This window comes from Cydia amplana, chromosome 6, assembly GCF_948474715.1.
Source record: "Cydia amplana chromosome 6, ilCydAmpl1.1, whole genome shotgun sequence".
Taxonomy (NCBI): Eukaryota; Metazoa; Arthropoda; class Insecta; order Lepidoptera; family Tortricidae; genus Cydia; species Cydia amplana.
In genome coordinates, this window is record NC_086074.1 from 11,135,866 (window position 1) to 11,153,381 (window position 17,516).

A 17,516-nucleotide genomic window follows, 5' to 3' on the forward strand; every position below is an offset into this window, starting at 1 on the left:
GTTAACTGTTAATATAATAATTTATTTCTCAGTATTACTTATCCTTACACATTAATATAATGAACTAGTAACAATAAAAATATTAATAAAACTTAAATGATTACTTCATCCATCTGAGTCATCTGTATTTGAGACTGAATTGTCACAAATATGAGCGCCTTTCCGCAGCGGCAGGACCTTGAGCAATGTGTCTTGCCATGGCGTTCCCTCGCTAATCTTCACAACTATTTCAAAAACTGCAAAATAAATATTAATTTATGCATTTTACAATTCTAAAAATCATTAATTGCAGTTTGTATGTAAGTTTGATTTCCTACCATGATCAATAGTCAAGACCTTCCGAGTCTTCATATTCACATATATGTCTAGCGGTAACTGTCCATGTCTAATGCCTTGTTCCTGGGCTATTTTATGACACAAGCCCTGTAATAAAAAAAGGTAAGGTAGACAGTGTTATTTATAAAGATTAGTCACAAAAGAAGAACCAGTCGCATCGAGAGGATTCCGCCATTGCTGCAGCATAAGGTCAGTCCAGTGCGTGATATCCTTTGGTTATTTTATCGTGTTGTACCGTTTATTACCGGCGAGTATAGATATTTATGCTCGATCCTGAATGTTGTGAATTGGCATTGCATCTCATTCGAAAACCGCGCCGTTTCGCAACACATTTTGTTAAAAAACAACGACATCTCTTTGTACCATCACCCACACTGTTAACGGTACTTCGGTGGACCTTATGCCTTTTGTAATAAAGTCCACCGATGTACAGTTAGGAGTGTTGCTGTTTGTACTGTTAAAAATCAGTAGTTTGGAACAACCAGGGGTGTGTCCTAACACAATTGTGTTAGTACCTTATGTTGATTATGGTCCACAAGTCCTCCAATAATGTAGTAGGTATTTTCTTCAAAGTTTTCTATTACATTTTCTGATTCACTTGTGAGGTAAACTAAATTTTCTTTAGGAAATAGTTCCAAATAACTTTCATTGTGAAACTGGATCTGTAAACGAAAAGTTTATTTAAGTATCCAAATATATTCTAATCGTAGTCCTATTGGATTCCAAAGTAAAAAACTGGTCAAGCTAAAACAGAGAAGTAGGGCTAAATACTGAAGTATCTTTTATTAATTTATAGTTAGTATTTTTATTTTCACAGACAACATAACATTTAATAAGTTGACAAATTCATATCAGCAATGTAGCCTTTGTCAGGTGTTTACCTACATATTGTCTGTAGGTACATAAAAACAGACTACTACTCGACTTACATCCCAATTCTCATATCCATTATGCCGTGACATCTCAGATTTAGCTCTTTCACTAAAACCAGTGATATGAAACTGCAACGGTGAAGCAGACCTTCGATTAACAGAATAGCACCTTAAAATTTGTTTTATAACTTTGAACCTATCCTTCTCTATCATTAGATCATCAAAACTGAGGTCAATTATTATTCCTGTGGACTTTTTGGATTTCTCAAATTTCATTTTCTTCAATGACTTTCTGCTGGGCCCGAGATCGATGTTTGCTGCACGTGCCTCCTGTCTCCTCTGCTTGGCGCGGGCCTTCTCTTTAGCTCGTTTTTCCTGTTTGTGATTCTCCCATTTTACCTTCTTCAGCCATTTGCGCATCTGGTTTTTCGTAAATGGTCTTGGAAATTCATTGCCATCATCATCTTTCAAGCCAGGATCCACTTTAATATCAAAAAGTGTGCATTGATGAAAACTAGCCGGTTCAATATTGTCTTTACTTGCGGTATTATCGATCTCATCCATTTTAAGTCGTAATGCAGGTACTTAGGCAGATCAAATTGTACACAGTTTAAATCATATTACTGTTGCTATACAGTTCAGAAAAATAAGGTAATAATTAATCGATTAACCATATATGCTTAGGTTATCTCGGGTAACCACTTTGTTTTGACAGTTGCGACTGTTTTGACGTTTCGTAACTCGTCGTGCACGAGACGTTCGGATACTTGTATGATGAGTTAAGCGCCTACTACACGTTCGGACCCGAGGCTTTCGACCAACTTTCCACCTTGCGCTGCTAGATTCCAAAGTAGTGAAGGTGGTTTGCCCACCAAGTGTGGTGGTTTCTACCCCGGGGTGGTATTGAACCGTCGCAGCCTCGTCACTGATCGGGTAAGTAGTAGCCGTTTTAGCAAGTAACAGAATATACTTGCACACGGCGCAGGCAGGCGCTGAAGCATGTGCAAGGTGTAAGCTACTTGCGGGGGCAGTATCTTTAAGCTTGTTGCACTAGTCAGTCGCGTGTGCTTGTATCCGGTGCAAGTGAAGGCGCGGGCTACTTGAGCGAGCGGTATCTACTAGCGAAAAGAGTTCTAGCGAAGAGAGTCTACGACTTTCCGCATAGACTTTAACACCGCCTTTACTTGCTTCAGTCATACTAAAATATTAACTGCGCTCTCAGGATTTTTACTACTCAGAACAGCGTCATCACGCTTGCGATTGATAAACTAAATGAACCATTACATGAATCCTGATGCCGTTATCCCAAGAAAACGGCGCGATTCAGTTTTATACTGAACAGTGCCATCTAGTGTGGAATTCGATATAAAAATGAAACATCTGGGTTCGTAACAGGGATGTTGCGAATATCCGAATCCCCATCCGCAACCGCGGAACTTCCGCATCATTTTCAACATCCGCATCTGCATCCGCATCCGCATAAAATCGATGCGGAGTTTAATGCGGATGCGGATGTGGAACAGGTCGGTACAGGAACGTCTTAGCATCGGCGTAAGTGCTAGACTGCTAGGTAATTTAGTAATTAGCCAAAAAAACCTATTAGAAATGAGCAGTCAAGCGTGAGTGGGACTTAATGTACGGAACCCTAGGAACGCGAGTCCGACTCGCACTTGGCCGGTATTTGAAATAAAAATTACTAAAATGTAATATTTGACGTCTGCATCCTCATTCGCGGATGTGAGCCTTTAAAAATCCGCATCCGCATCCGCGGATGTCAAAAAATCGGCATCCGCAACATCCCTGGGGGCCGAGCTCGATTTCGTCACTCGAAAATCGGTGGAAAACTAAACGGCGAAATGCTGATTTTTGAAATACGAGCGATAGAAATTGGGAATCTAGTGGTATTGACCACTCGATTTCAATTCTATTAGTAGAATTGGCATCCCTAGTAGTGGAGATATTACTGAACGAAATACACGAACTCGAGCGGTCGAATTTCAAAAAAGCGGCCAAGTGCGAGTCGGACTCGCCCATGAAGGGTTCCGTATTTAGGCGATTTATGACGTATAAAAAAAAACTACTTACTAGATCTCGTTCAAACCAATTTTCGGTGGAAGTTTACATGGTAATGTACATCATATATTTTTTTTTTAGTTTTATCATTCTCTTATTTTAGAAGTTACAGGGGGGGGGGGGACACACACATTTTACCACTTTGGAAGTGTCTCTCGCGCAAACTATTCAGTTTAGAAAAAAATGATATTAGAAACCTCAATATCATTTTTGAAGACCTATCCATAGATACCCCACACGTATGGGTTTGATGAAAAAAAAAATTTTTGATTTTCAGTTCGAAGTATGCGGAACCCCAAAAATTTATTGTTTTTTTTTTCTATTTTTGTGTGAAAATCTTAATGCGGTTCACAGAATACATCTACTTACCAAGTTTCAACAGTATAGTTCTTATAGTTTCGGAGAAAAGTGGTTGTGACATACGGACGGACAGACAGACAGACATGACGAATCTATAAGGGTTCCGTTTTTTGCCATTTGGCTACGGAACCCTAAAAATCGGCCCCTGGTTCGTATTTCCAAGAAAAAGCTTGATACGTGATTAATACATAAATTACCTTAGACCTAGCGCATAGTAAAACGAAATAAATGTAGGTATGGCTCTGTTATTTTGAAACAGTTCCATGAAATGAAATGAAATGAAATGAAATTTATTAATGTATGTTGAGAAAGGGTTACATATTAAGCTTAAATTAATTGCTACTGCCATAAACTAAATAGACATAAAAAACTTAGTCATCGAACCTGCTCACAAATATTTAGAATCTGTTGAGAATTGGACCTGTAGAGGAGAACATCCGGACATACGAACATTCTTGCACATGCTGAAACGGAGGCCTTCGCTAACGCTCGGTCAATTATGTAGGTAGTAGGTAAGTTTGGTTGGCGTGGCAAAGTAATAATGACTTTGTACTCGTAAGGTAATTTTCGACTTCGATTCAGTACCATAAGTACCTATAACTCTTTATTCGCAAACCTACAAAAAATCATACCTACAGTGAAACCTGGATAATTGCAATCTCAAGGGACCGGCATTTTTTTGTCAATTAACCAGGTTTTTCAATTAAGCAGGTCGTGCCAATTAACGAGGTTCAAAAAATCGTTGTGTCAATTATAGAGGTTCTCATTAATAGAGGTTGCGTTCTGACAAATTGCTTTTATGGAGGTGCAAATAACAATTGAAAGAAGATTTACAAGCTTACATTCTGGGTTTCTGGTCTAATATTATGTAACTTGCACTTTTACACTATATTAATTACTACTTTATTTTCTTATAGTCATTTGGGTTAAAAAAAATCCCTCGAATTGTAGAAGAAAGTTTAATTGTAATGTAAAAAGCATACTATGTTTTTGATTTAATCAAAACTATTTCACCTACTATACTCTGTGATAGAGCCAATAAATAAATTGACTTCCGGATGAAGATTTAAGATAAAATTATCATTGCTATTAAAATATTGTTTCTGCTCTCTACAAGTCTACATTCTTTCAATTACAGAGGTAATAAGTAACACTTGTTTCAATAATAGAGGTAATGAGAAGAGCTAAAATAACGGATTTTTTTAGCACAGTGTCAATTATAGAGGTCTTAGTTGCAATGTGGTCAATTACAGAGGCAAAATTCCGAAAAGCAATTAAATCTAAATTGCAATTATAGAGGCTGTTTGGTCTCAAGGGACCGGGACCGGACCTTTGGTTGCAATTATTGAGGTTTTGCATTTATCCAGGTGTCAATTAACCAGGTTTCACTGTATTACTTAATTACCTACATTTATACTTCTTTTTAAATGAGTCAAGTTAAAAAACTTAATTTAGTCGGTTCATTAAGAATCGATCGATCGATGATTTTCGCTGAACTTACAGCTCTTAAAGTCTTCCTACCATTGATCTTCGTTTGATCCGTACAGTGACAGCGCCTTATATTCAAAATTTCTGTACAAGCTGCACTACCTAAAGTTACCAGCGTCGAGATAACGTTAAATGAATAAGTATTGATAACCTCATGAACCATCTCTCTATTAGTATCTTTCGCAGCTGTTTTGTATTAGCAGTATGTTTTAACTCGTTGACTGACAAGGTACAGAGAAATACAACATTTTGAAATTTTACTTAGATACGGTCAGAAGTATATTCGATGTCTAACGTAAGTACCTAACGTAACGTAAGTACTTACCTACCTGCCTACTGTAATATAAAATTCTACACCACACCCGCTCTGAAAGGTTTTATTAAACAGTAAAATTTTGCTTTAGTACAAAGTAATTTGATGCATTTGAGTTGTTTCTTCACTTCAGCTGGTCGCTGCAGATGCGCTAGGGTACAATTTTGGAATCATTCACTTGCTAAGCTTAGCTCTCAATGTGCAATGTAAGCACGACGAGAGGTATAATCGACATTATTTGCTCTCTTGTATATCATTTTGAACTATTTTTGCTTTATGTTTTATTGATTTGACTCTTTCTTTACTGTAGGCATCCGCCTTATCAGATAGTAAAAATTCATAAGGCAAGCAGACGAGACGATAGGTAATTTTCCAAATCCCGCACACCGCGCACATCGTAATTATTTAAGATTGAGCTTTTTGCTAAATATAGGTACTTACCCTTTAATCGAACGGTCGGTAGCTAATCTTGTGAAACTTTACCCCTACTACGTTTATTAATGTATACCGACTTAACGAACGGATTTGATTATTATTATTATTTTATTATTCTTTGACATTACGGGCTTTCTCTGATTCTGAAGAATAACTGTCTCAAATTATGCAAGCCGTTCTATGGACGTCCCTTCAGTGGTCCTTACGACCAAGTCGCGTAGGTAGGTAGACCCAGTATCCAGTATTTATAATAAAAACCATCTTACCTAGGGACATTCTAACATTTACATAAACTGAAATAGACGGACAGATACCAGCTATGGGGCGGTTGCTTCTCCGAGGAGCCCTCAGCAGTTCTACGGCGGCTGAACGACTCGTTGGCAGTCGACTCCCGTTTATACAGAGAAGACATCGCCGGCAGCCGGGCCTGGGCGCGCGAGTTGCACCGCAGCGGACACCTGTCTGAACAAGACAACAGCGCCATTCAAAGCGGACTTGATAAAGTACGTTTAGTTTTCTCTTAACCTTTTCTAGAACGTATTCGTGTCGTATTCTGCAACATGAAATACGAAACTATTACGCCTCGGGCGCCAAATTTCTTACACTAAAGGTGAATTCTTGTACCCATAACCCTCTGGGAATGCTAATCAGTGAGGGCCTGAGTCAGGCAACTAACACTGAGTTATAAATCACTTCATCTGGCCCCATATCTACCCGATACCTTTTATAAAATTAATTGCAAGTTTATACGATGGGCGGTGGGCCGGGTTTTCATTATACCTTATTTATTACCTTTCTAAATAAAATAACTCCTAAATTTCTCAGCTAAGTACTTAGTTGAATTGTCAAAGACTCCACGATTAGGTACTTGAATCACGGATGTGCTATACAGGGCGTCCCACGGCGATGCCACATGGAGGGAAAGTACCTTAAATATCATAGATAGCATATTTTGCTGAAAGAAGACTTCATTTTATTTTTAAAACTTAGTAAAGTTGCATTCATACTTTTTTTTATAAATTTTATGGAAAAAAAATATCGCGTCATTGCAGGAAAAGTACCTTAATTGTTGTAAATGAACATCTTACTGAAAGAAGACATTATTTCAATTTAAAAAAATAAGTTGAATTGCATTTTAAATAATTTCATGTTTAAACCGGGAATCGAACCCGCTACACGAGAAAAAAAAAATACCCTGTAGCTTTGTCATATCGATCGAAAGGCTTCAATGTGAGAATTACTTTTTTGCTAAATAACGAAATAAAAATAAAGGCCATGCATTTTAATATTTTTAATACAAAATTAAATCAATTTATCAAATGCTCAAAATGTTTTCCATCCTGTTCAATACAAAGTCTCACTCTTTTCATTATTTCACTCCCTGTCGATTTTTTAATTATGGTGTGGTGGATATTTAAAATAATACGCCTAAGTTCTGCTTGTAGCTCGTGGACATTTTCATACTGGTTCTTGTAAACTACATTTTTTACATAACCCCATAAAAAAAAATCTAACGGGGTAAAAAATAATGGTCTTCCTTTTGTTTCCAACACTATGTTATTTGGCAAAATAGTTATTTGTACAACAAGAGATCAAAGTTTGATATTTCTTCGAGTGCTTATTTTGAGTCCCGTGCAAGCGAAAGATTCTATAATAGATTCACGAGCGTAGCGAGTGAATCTAATTTAGAATCTTGAGCGTAGTAACGGACTCAAAAGCGCACGAGATGTAAATAACTTTGATCTCGTGTAGTACACAACATTTTTCACCTCAGCAGTGAGAACATATTAGAGAACCCGAAAAATTTATTCTTTCTTCATCACTTACCTCTATTCACTCATGTTTTCTTAAGATATACCAACAATTAAATTTTCACCTCAGCAGCTCGAACAAGGGTACTTTGCTACTTAAAAACAGTGAGCATTCATTGAGTCACTCAGTGAGCAAAATGCGATTTTGCTCACTGTTTTTAAGTAGCAAAGTACCCTTGTTCGAGCTGCTGAGGTGAAAAAATAATTCTCACATTGAAGCCTTTCGATCGGTATGACAAAGCTACAAGGTATTTTTTTTTCTCGTGTAGCGGGTTCGATTCCCGGTTTAACCATGAAATTATTTAAAATGCAATTCAACTTGTTTTTTTAAATCGAAATAATGTCTTCTTTCAGTAAGATGTTCATTTACAATAATTAAGGTACTTTTCCTCCAATGACGCGATAAATTTTTTTCCATACATTTTTTTTTCAAAAAAAATTAAAAAAGTATGAGGGTCATTCTCTCATTTCGTGCAAATCGGTGAGATTCTCTCGATTTGTAATTTTTCTTTTAAATGGTAAACTTTTGGGTTTCGTCAATTTGTGGATTCATTTATTAACATTTTTCTGCTAAAGGCACCTTTGTAACCTTATTACTTTTCATTTAATAAGGCTACTGGTAATGAACTACGCGCTGGTAATGAAATCGGCCGAGATGGTAATTTTATCTGTGGACGGTAATGAAACAAACTTATGAAATCGAACATAAAAAAACTGTATTTCAAGAAAATTAACACCAATTAAAATCGACAATATTAAAAACATGTGTCTTAAGCACTGTGGAGATGATCAAACCGACTTAACATACACTTGGGGTTGACAATCTCAACTTATAATGTTCAAGCTAGATGGTACATTTACCATTTACTTATCATCATTATAAGTCGAGATTGTCAACCCCAAGTGTTTGTTAAGTCGGTTTGAACATCTGCGCACCATATCACATAAAACGTAGTTTTCAAATTTTCAAAAATTAGCATAGACAAAATATATTTAAATCATTCGCGTTTTGTACCTATGTAATTTATTTTTATCGTTTTAACCCTATAGTGTGGGGTGTCGTTGGATAGGTCTTTAAAAATAAATAGGAGTTTGCAAACAACATTTTTTGATAAAGTGAATCATTTCGGAAATAATAATTTAGAAAGAACAAAAAACGGTTATTCCTTCTAACTTTTAAAAAATCGATCCAAAAATATGAAAAAAAAAATCATAAAAATAGTGCTTAATAAACTCATTCAAACAAAATTAAAGCAAACTTGATAAGTTAAGCCGTTTATGAGTTATCGCTAAAAGTCTTCCCTTCTTATTTTATTTAAAAGCCTGGCAACCCTTATTTGTGATCGGATTTTCGCAAGCAACCCTATAACCACATAATAGTGACCGGGAAAAGATAGGCAACCTAGTTGATTTATATTGTACAAGTTGTATACTTTCCATTGGAACTTATTTTGTTTGTCAGACAGATCGGTAAAATTTGAAAAAAAAAAATTTTTTTTCAAAAAATAATTAAAAATAGTCATATTTCTTTAAGCAACCCTATTTATTTATGTTCAGGAACATATTTTCTTTCATAATATGTAAGTTTCATCCGTCAGACATATCGGTGAAGGTCGACCATCTTAGACTACAAAGGCTCCCCTATTATCATATACAGTTTTAAATGTTTATAACAGCGTAGTATTTATAATTACTAAGCCTCTTTTCATTAAATGCACTGCCTCGAATATATTATCATTACCTTCTTAAGTCATTCATTACCTTCCCCAGTAAAATTGGAAGGAAAAGAAGTGAATGAAACCGATATGAATGAAGTTTTGGAAGTTTTTGTCGCCTACATCAGTTGGCATCAGACCTTAATTTTGCAGAATAAACCATCTGAAAGGCGACACTAAAACACTTCATTACGTATAATTATAATAATGTACACTTGCTACTTACTGTATAAATCACGCGATGGCGATGAAGACTATCGAGAACCACACTCCTTCCCGACCCGAGAGATCGTATATATTTTCGCTAACAGTGGCACACGGGCATCCGCTACGAGATCATGCGGCCAACTGACTGACGAACAATGTGTTGCATCGGCGGTAGGCGCTATATACCCTCGCTATGTAGCAAAATATAGCTAATCTATTTCTCGCGTCGGTAATGAAGAAATTACTTGAACCATACACTTATAAGGCTGTATAGTTTTTATTATTTATTTCTAGCTTCTAATATTATACGATTTAAAACATAACTAAATAAGTCATTTATTGCACAAACAACGAATTTTCTATTTGTAGTATCTTAAGGTTAAAATGTAGGTCAAAGTTATATCTTCACGCGTTACATATAGAGATGAATGAAAAAATTGGGTGTTAATTGTACATATAAAGAAAATACTAACTTTTTTAGAATTGTTCATTGGAGATACATATACTTTAGGCCCTATGTTACAACCTTGCATTAACAGATATTCGAAAACGCCACCACATTTTTGGTAAATTTCCGAAAACACCGATTTGCACGAAATGCGAGAACGACCCGAATGCAACTTTACTAAGTTTTAAAAATAAAATGAAGTCTTCTTTCAGCAAAATATGCTATCTATGATATTTAAGGTACTTTCCCTCCATGTGGCATCGCCGTGGGACGACCTGTATATAATCCAGAATCATTATACCTGTCTAGTATCAAGTTTCGTACCATAACGTATTCTTTCCCAATTTTCAGGTAGAAAAAGACATCGAAAAGGAACTATCCCAAACCGGTCGCCTCAGCGACCCAGAAGAGGACATTCACTCTGCGGTGGAGCGGAGACTGAACGCGCACGCGGGCGATGCGGCGCTGCGCTTGCACACCGCGCGCAGCCGCAACGACCAGTCAGCCACGGATACTAGGCTGTGGATGCTGACTTCGCTGCCGACGCTGGGTGCTGCTCTCAAGCAACTTATTGAGGTATTTTTTAAATACCTATTCGTTATTTGAATACCTATATTTTATACCGTCTTGATTAATGGTTTGCTTACAGGTTCTAATTAAGCGAGCAAGCCACGAATTAGACATTATCGCTCCAGGTTATACACATCTCCAACGTGCTCAACCAATTCGTTGGAGCCATTTTCTGTTAAGGTATTGGTTCGTTTTAATACTCTTATTATCTGACTGATCGACGCTTGTAATCAGGGATGTTGCGGATGCCGATTTTTTGACATCCGCGGATGCGGATGCGGATGCGGATTTTTAAAGGCTCACATCCGCGGATGCGGATGCGGATGTTAAGATTAGGTACTTAGAAAACGTCAAATATTACATTTTTAGTATTTTTTTATTTAAAAAAAAGAAACGTTTAGTATTTGAACAAGAATATAGGTGCGTTATATTTAATAAACAGTAACTTGGCCGACTTTTCTGGATCTAGACCAGTGTTTTTCAAAGTGTGGGTCGCGACCCCCAGGGGGGTCGCGGCACTTGTCCAAGGGGGTCGCGAAGTTCAGCTTTGATTTGAGAGAAACTTATGGAAAGCAATTTCATTTTTTAAACTTAAAAATAATCCAATTCTTTAAAATTTAATGTTATAGGTCGTTAATGTACATATTAATAAAACAAATCATTACCTATCTGGTAAACTGTATTTTAAAAGTGAAGGTTTAACTGTATTCAGTGTGAAGAATGAGCTTGTTTCATTCTGACTCTTAATTTGTCAAACCGCGGTTTCTGCCGCGACACGCAGACGATTAAATCATTTTCCGAATTCAATCTATTTATTCCTTTTTTTGGTTTTGATATCGATCATTGATGAAAACGTAAGCTCGCATAAATATGAAGTAGCAAATGGGATCAAAACTTTAAGGGCTTTTTTGCCAAACACTGACCAGTGGTTCCTTTGTTATAGGTACTAGATAGAAAAACGTAGAAACAGGGTTTGGGGGTCGCGAAAAATTTTAGTGGTCATAAAGGGCCGTGACACCATAAAGTTTGAAAAACACTGATCTAGACGATTTCGTTATAGGTAATTACGAAATGACCTAGCACTTACGCCGCCGCTAAGACGTTCCTGTACCGACTTGTTCGACATCCGCATCCGCATAAGCTCCGCATCGATTTTATGCGGATGCGGATGCGGATGTTGAAAATAATGCGGAAGTTCCGCGGTTGCGGATGCGGATGCGGATGTTCGCAACATCCCTGCTTGTAATACGTTAGAATGAACTTTTTTCTTCAAATTTTCAATAGCTATTCATGGGGTCTCCGTGACGACGTAATGAGGCTGGAAGAGCAGATGGGCCGGCTCTCGAGGTGTCCGCTGGGCAGCGGCGCCATAGCGGGCTGTGCGCTACCGATCGACCGCACCAGGCTCGCTCGATCCCTTGGCTTCCACGATATCACACCCAACTCCATGTTCGCCGTGTCTTCTCGAGATCATATTGGTAAAACTCAATGCCACTTTTTTTGTTTATTTGATATTCACAAGAACCTAATACATGCTGAATACATGTAGGTTGGAGTTATGGGTGAGAGCATGATCTTAAAAAAAACAACCAAAGTTACTGTTTTCTTTATATTTCAGTGGAGTTCCTAAACTGGGCAGCCCTATGTGGTGTACACCTCAGCAGGCTATCGGAAGATTTAATAATTTATAGTTCACAAGAATTTGGAATAGTCCGTTTTTCCGATCAGTTTTCCACTGGCTCCAGTCTAATGCCTCAAAAGCGGAACCCCGATGGCTTGGAGCTGGTCCGAGGTGCCGCCGGTCTACTGCTTGGGGACAGTTTTTCATTCAGCTGTATCCTTAAAGGGCTTCCGAGCACGTACAATAAGGACTTGCAATCTGATAAAGAGATATTATTCAGATCTTATGACAGATTGCTCGATTGTCTCAAAGTCACAGCGGGGACTATTTGCACAATGGAGGTTTGTAGTAGTAGTACATATGTATATAGTACACACATACATACAATTTTTAAATCTCTGAAGTTATCGTTTCTATTTATCATAGTTTAAAAACGTGGGCACAGCTCTTTTTTTGTAGCCTCTAAGACACAATACAACGCTTGCAACAATGGTCCTTCGAACCGGATTGATTTTTAATACAAAAGTGTGCGAGTTTTATTTTAAGATCGAAACATATTGCAGGTGAATAGTAGCAGGGCAATTGGGTGTCTCGAGCCGGGCATGCTGGCGACGGACTTGGCACACGCACTGGTGCGACGCGGCGTGCCTTTCCGCCGCGCGCATCACTTGATCGGCGTCGCTCTACGTCGCGCCTCGGAGCTTGGCGTCGACTTGCAAAGACTGCCGCATAACGAATATGTTGCAATAAGGTAGACATACATTATCACTAGCATAAAAGGAACGATCAAATTGTTCAGTTATTATCGTATAGCGCTAATAAATGTATCCTGGTCACGTGACCAAAATGTAACCAATTAACGTTATTGACGAGAAATTATCTGTGTAGGTACATACAAGTAACTAGTGCAAACCACGTAATCCGTGATGACTATACCCCATTCCCTCCGGGGTTTTCATAAAGTGTCATTCAATAGAACTTGCGAACTATGTAAACAAAAGTTACTACTAAATTGACATTCAGTGTCAATTTTAGTATGGCAGTTTGTTTACATAGTTAGCAAGTTCTATTGAATGACATTTTAAATACTTCATTCATGCTGCAAAAATTAAATTTTTAAGTATTTGCCTATATTTTGCTAAGAATATGTGGCTTTCCATAGAGAAGGGTCCTTATGCTTCTGTTGGAATTTCAGAGAAAAAGGTCCTTATTGCACTTGAAGCATAAAGGACCCTTCTGTGATGGAGCTTTCCATATGTGTTCCATATAGGTATGTTGTATCTTAATTTTCAGTCCAGAATTCGGTACAGAAAAGGAGCTGGCCTCCTTGTTCTCGTGGGTATCGAGCGTGGAACAGTACTCGAGCGCGGGCGGGACAGCCAAGCAGGCCGTGGAGCAGCAACTAGGCGTGCTGAAGGCCTGGCTGCAAGGGCAGCCGCCCTGCTCCGCGGTCCCTAGGCCGGATGAAACGCCGTACCCGTGTGGTCTCAAATAAACCAACACATTTACGAAGTGATTCAAAAGTGTAAACATTAAAAAAACTACTTAATAATAAACCTGAAGCTTAGCAAGTGACGGAATCTATTTTATAAATTTTATTTACCTTCATCTAAATTTTATTAACCGACTTCCAAATCTAAAAGGAGGAGGTTATCAATTCGGTTGTATGTTTTTTTTTTATTTTTATTTTTTTTATTTTTTTTTATGATTATTACTCCATATCTCCGTCATTACTGGACCGATTTTGAAAATTATTTTTTTGATTGTATGTATATGCATACAGATTGGTCCCGTTTTTGTCAAAACCCAGTTCTGATGATGGGATCCATGAGGAATCGAGGGAACTCCTCAAATCTTAAAGGCACACATATAGTGATTTTTGTATTTTTATCAACAAATCAAGCATATACATTCAAAAAAATGACATTTGATGAAGTGGAACTGCTGATGATGATCAGAACGGAACTCTTCAACGATGCATAGCACACGTCTGACGATTTGTCCTCTTCGTTATGTTTGTTAAGCAAGTTAAGTTTTTAAGCTACATTTTTGTCAAGCTCGAGTGCTGATGATGGGATCCATGAGGAATCGAGGGAACTCCTCAAAGCTTAAAGGCATGCGTATAGAGATTTTTGTATTTTCATCAACAAATCAATACATAAAAAAAGTGACATTTGATGAAGTGGAACTGCTGATGATGATCAGAACAGAACTCTTCAACGACGCATAGTTCACGTTTGGCGATTTGTCCTCTTCGTTATGTTTGTTAAGCAAGTTAAGTTTTTAAGCCACAATTTTGTCAAGCTCGAGTTCTGATGATGGGATCCACGAGGAATCGAGGGAACTCCTCCAAGCTTAAAGGCATGCGTATAGAGATTTTTGTATTTTCATCAGAAAATCGAGCATTTTCATTAAAAACTGTCGCATTTGATGAAGTGGAACTGCTGATGATGATCATAACGGAACTCTTCAACGACGCATAGCTCGCATTTGGCGATTTGTCCTTTTCGTTATGTTTGTTAAGCAAGTTAGGTTTTTAGGCACATTTATGTCAATTTCAAGTCCTGAACATGGTATCCATGAGGAATCGAGGGAACTTCTCAAATCTTAAAGGCATCCGTATAGAATTTTATATATTTTCATCAGAAAATCAAGCATTTACATTAAAAACTGTGGCATTTGATGAAGTGGAACTGCTGATGATGATCAGAACAGAACTCCTCAACGACGCATAGTACACGTTTTGTGATTTTCAATTTCGATTTTGACTTGGATTGGGCCCCGGACTCCGGACTCGGACCCGTACTCGGACTTGGACCCAGACCCGGACCTTGACCCGGAAAACCACTATGATACCTAAACTAAATCAACCACTATGATTACCATAAAATGTATACATATTACCAAATAAAGTATAAGCACCGTTAAGTGGGTTAGGCTAGTAGTTAGAGAAGTCGGTTTTTTTCTATTAAAGATTATTTACTTTACAGATAGACCCTGATTATTGTATGTAATGTAGGTACTTATCACTACCAACTACCAAACTTAACTACCAAAGTGTTGGTTCCCTAATCAGATCAACTCTACGAATTCGATGGAACCAAACAATCATTTTATTACGTATGTATACTAAAGAATATTTGCTAAGTTCTATATACCGATTAGGTACCAATACGGATTATTACGAGTAGAATTGATTTTTTTAGTTACAAGTGAAGTCTATATTTATGGGTGTCAAGTTTAAGGGATTATTTCTTATGTAGGTACCTAGGCTTGTTACTGCAATTACTTACGAGTAATTAGGTAAATATCTGCAAGTGAGTTTTATACTAGATAAGTATCTTATTATACATATAAGAGTTATAAAAGGTCGTTACATAACAGATAAAAATAAGACGACAAACTAAATAAACAATCTAAAAAGTATAGTCACAATAATATTTTTATGTTATGATGCAAATTAAAAAGTCTAGAAAATACTTACGGTGGTAAAGGCGATTGCTCACTGCTCTGCTATGATAATACTTAAAGGCAATATCTTGATTGACATCAGCTGGTTACATTTAATCAATTGAATTTGATTATTTTATAAACAACATACTCACGACTACAACTGAAATAAGTACATACCTATAATAATAACTAGAATACCTAACGAGCCCTCGCACTGTCGAGCCGGAGCCGCCGTTTGCTTCGTCTCAAATTCTTTGAGCTGTTGATCCGGTAGATAAACAGATGTACCTACATATAAAATATAAACATATTCGTATCTCGTGCATACAAACTTACAAACGTAAATCCGACAAGCACGATTTGCAGCAACGTACGAAATTTATTTGCTACGGACTACGACGTAGCACTTTCGTAGCAAGGCTGTGTTTTTGTTTTCGCTTCTCAAAATGCACTGAAAGAGTAGTGGTTTTTTTTTACAAAATATATGCTATCAGTTGCTTATCTTACAATTCGTTTCATGCCTAGTGGATGCGAGCCCTTACGCCCGTTGCGCCCCGGGACAGAGCCGGAGGGCGAGCTGTCACACGCATAGCCCCGTGGGCCGTCTTCCGCTCGAGCGCCCCACCCTGCCGATACCACCCGTAACATAACTTAACAACAACCGCATTTAACGGTCGCCACTTACCGCAGCAACATCGCACTAGTTCAACAAGTCTTAACTCGACTTATTTGACAGTGACTTGGGATTTAAAGTTTTATAGGGTAAGTAAATTTTAGAAAAAACCGGACAAGTGCGAGTCGGAGTCGCCCACCGAGGGTTCCGTACTTTTTATTATTTGTTGTTATAGCGGCAACAGAAATACATCTGTGAAAATTTCAACTGTATAGCTATCACGGTTTTTGAGACAGCCTGTGGTGACAGACAGACAGACGGACATAGGAGTCTTAAAAATGAGTAAAGTTGTTAAGTCTCGCAAACCAATTTGTCAGTAGGAAAACATAGCGAAATTCTAAATTTGTTTTAGAAAGTTCGAACTTTCACAGTTTTCACACCTAAATACATTTCTTAAATTTTCCGCCCTTTTCTACTTAGGTACTAAATTGGCTTGCCCAAGAATTAATATGGTATTCAGAAGGTACCTACAAGGTCATCATCATCTTCCTCGCGTTGTCCCGGCATTTTGCCACGGCTCATGGGAGCCTGGGGTCCGCTTGGCAACTAATCCCAGTAATTGGTAGGTAGTAAGGTACCGACTAGGTATTAAAAAAAAAGTTTTAAGTAAGGACCTGTATAATTAGCGCAATGATTTACTGATATTATATTGAGAGCTCATAATATCAGGTGAACTTTTCGACTTGGGCTGGGATTGAAGAACGTTTACCTTAATATAGTTATCTTATTAGCTTAACTACATAACATATGTCCGTCCTGTTCTACACTTAATTTTTTTAACCGTATTTGTCTACATAAATAACAGTTTTGATGTAATTTCATGCTAAAATCAATTACTTGTTTTACTTACCTGGCCTAGCCAAGATGAAAAAGATTAAAAAATGTACCGGAAATCGGGATGACAGATGCTATACGATATACATGCTACGAAAAATCACGAGTAATAGAGGATTTACCCTATTTAAGTTTCGATTGGCGTGTTCTAAATTTCTATCAATGATTGTCATCTTGGCTATAGTTCGTTTTTTTTAGCATTAGAAAAAAGGTAAACAATCTTAATCTTTTAATTGAAAAACATGTTTTAAAAATAAGTCACGGCAAATATGTAACAATTATGAATCTAATACGATCATTTATATTC

At 37.5% G+C, this 17,516-nt stretch overlaps 2 protein-coding genes and 1 long non-coding RNA gene across 3 annotated transcripts; 1 reads left to right on the forward strand and 2 right to left on the reverse strand.

The window, feature by feature from the left end:
• Position 1: 1 nt before the first annotated feature.
• Positions 2-1,914, reverse strand: LOC134648866 (tRNA methyltransferase 10 homolog A). Its single transcript, XM_063503446.1, has 4 exons — positions 1,266-1,914; positions 852-998; positions 318-423; positions 2-236 (listed from the first exon to the last, which is right to left on the reverse strand). Exons 1-4 carry the CDS (start codon positions 1,770-1,772, stop codon positions 106-108), a joined length of 891 nt encoding a protein of 296 aa, XP_063359516.1. The 5' UTR covers positions 1,773-1,914; the 3' UTR covers positions 2-105.
• Positions 1,915-5,326: 3,412 nt separating this feature from the next.
• Positions 5,327-13,773, forward strand: LOC134648867 (argininosuccinate lyase). The gene is made up of 8 exons (XM_063503447.1): positions 5,327-5,424; positions 6,180-6,380; positions 10,410-10,634; positions 10,708-10,808; positions 11,913-12,106; positions 12,247-12,590; positions 12,813-13,000; positions 13,543-13,773. Exons 1-8 carry the CDS (start codon positions 5,416-5,418, stop codon positions 13,742-13,744), a joined length of 1,464 nt encoding a protein of 487 aa, XP_063359517.1. The 5' UTR covers positions 5,327-5,415; the 3' UTR covers positions 13,745-13,773.
• A 344-nt stretch (positions 13,774-14,117) lies between these two features.
• LOC134648868 (uncharacterized) lies at positions 14,118-14,540 on the reverse strand. Its single transcript, XR_010096931.1, has 2 exons — positions 14,485-14,540; positions 14,118-14,214 (listed from the first exon to the last, which is right to left on the reverse strand). It is a non-coding gene; the product is annotated as an uncharacterized LOC134648868 (long non-coding RNA).
• Between the last annotated feature and the right edge of the window lie 2,976 nt (positions 14,541-17,516).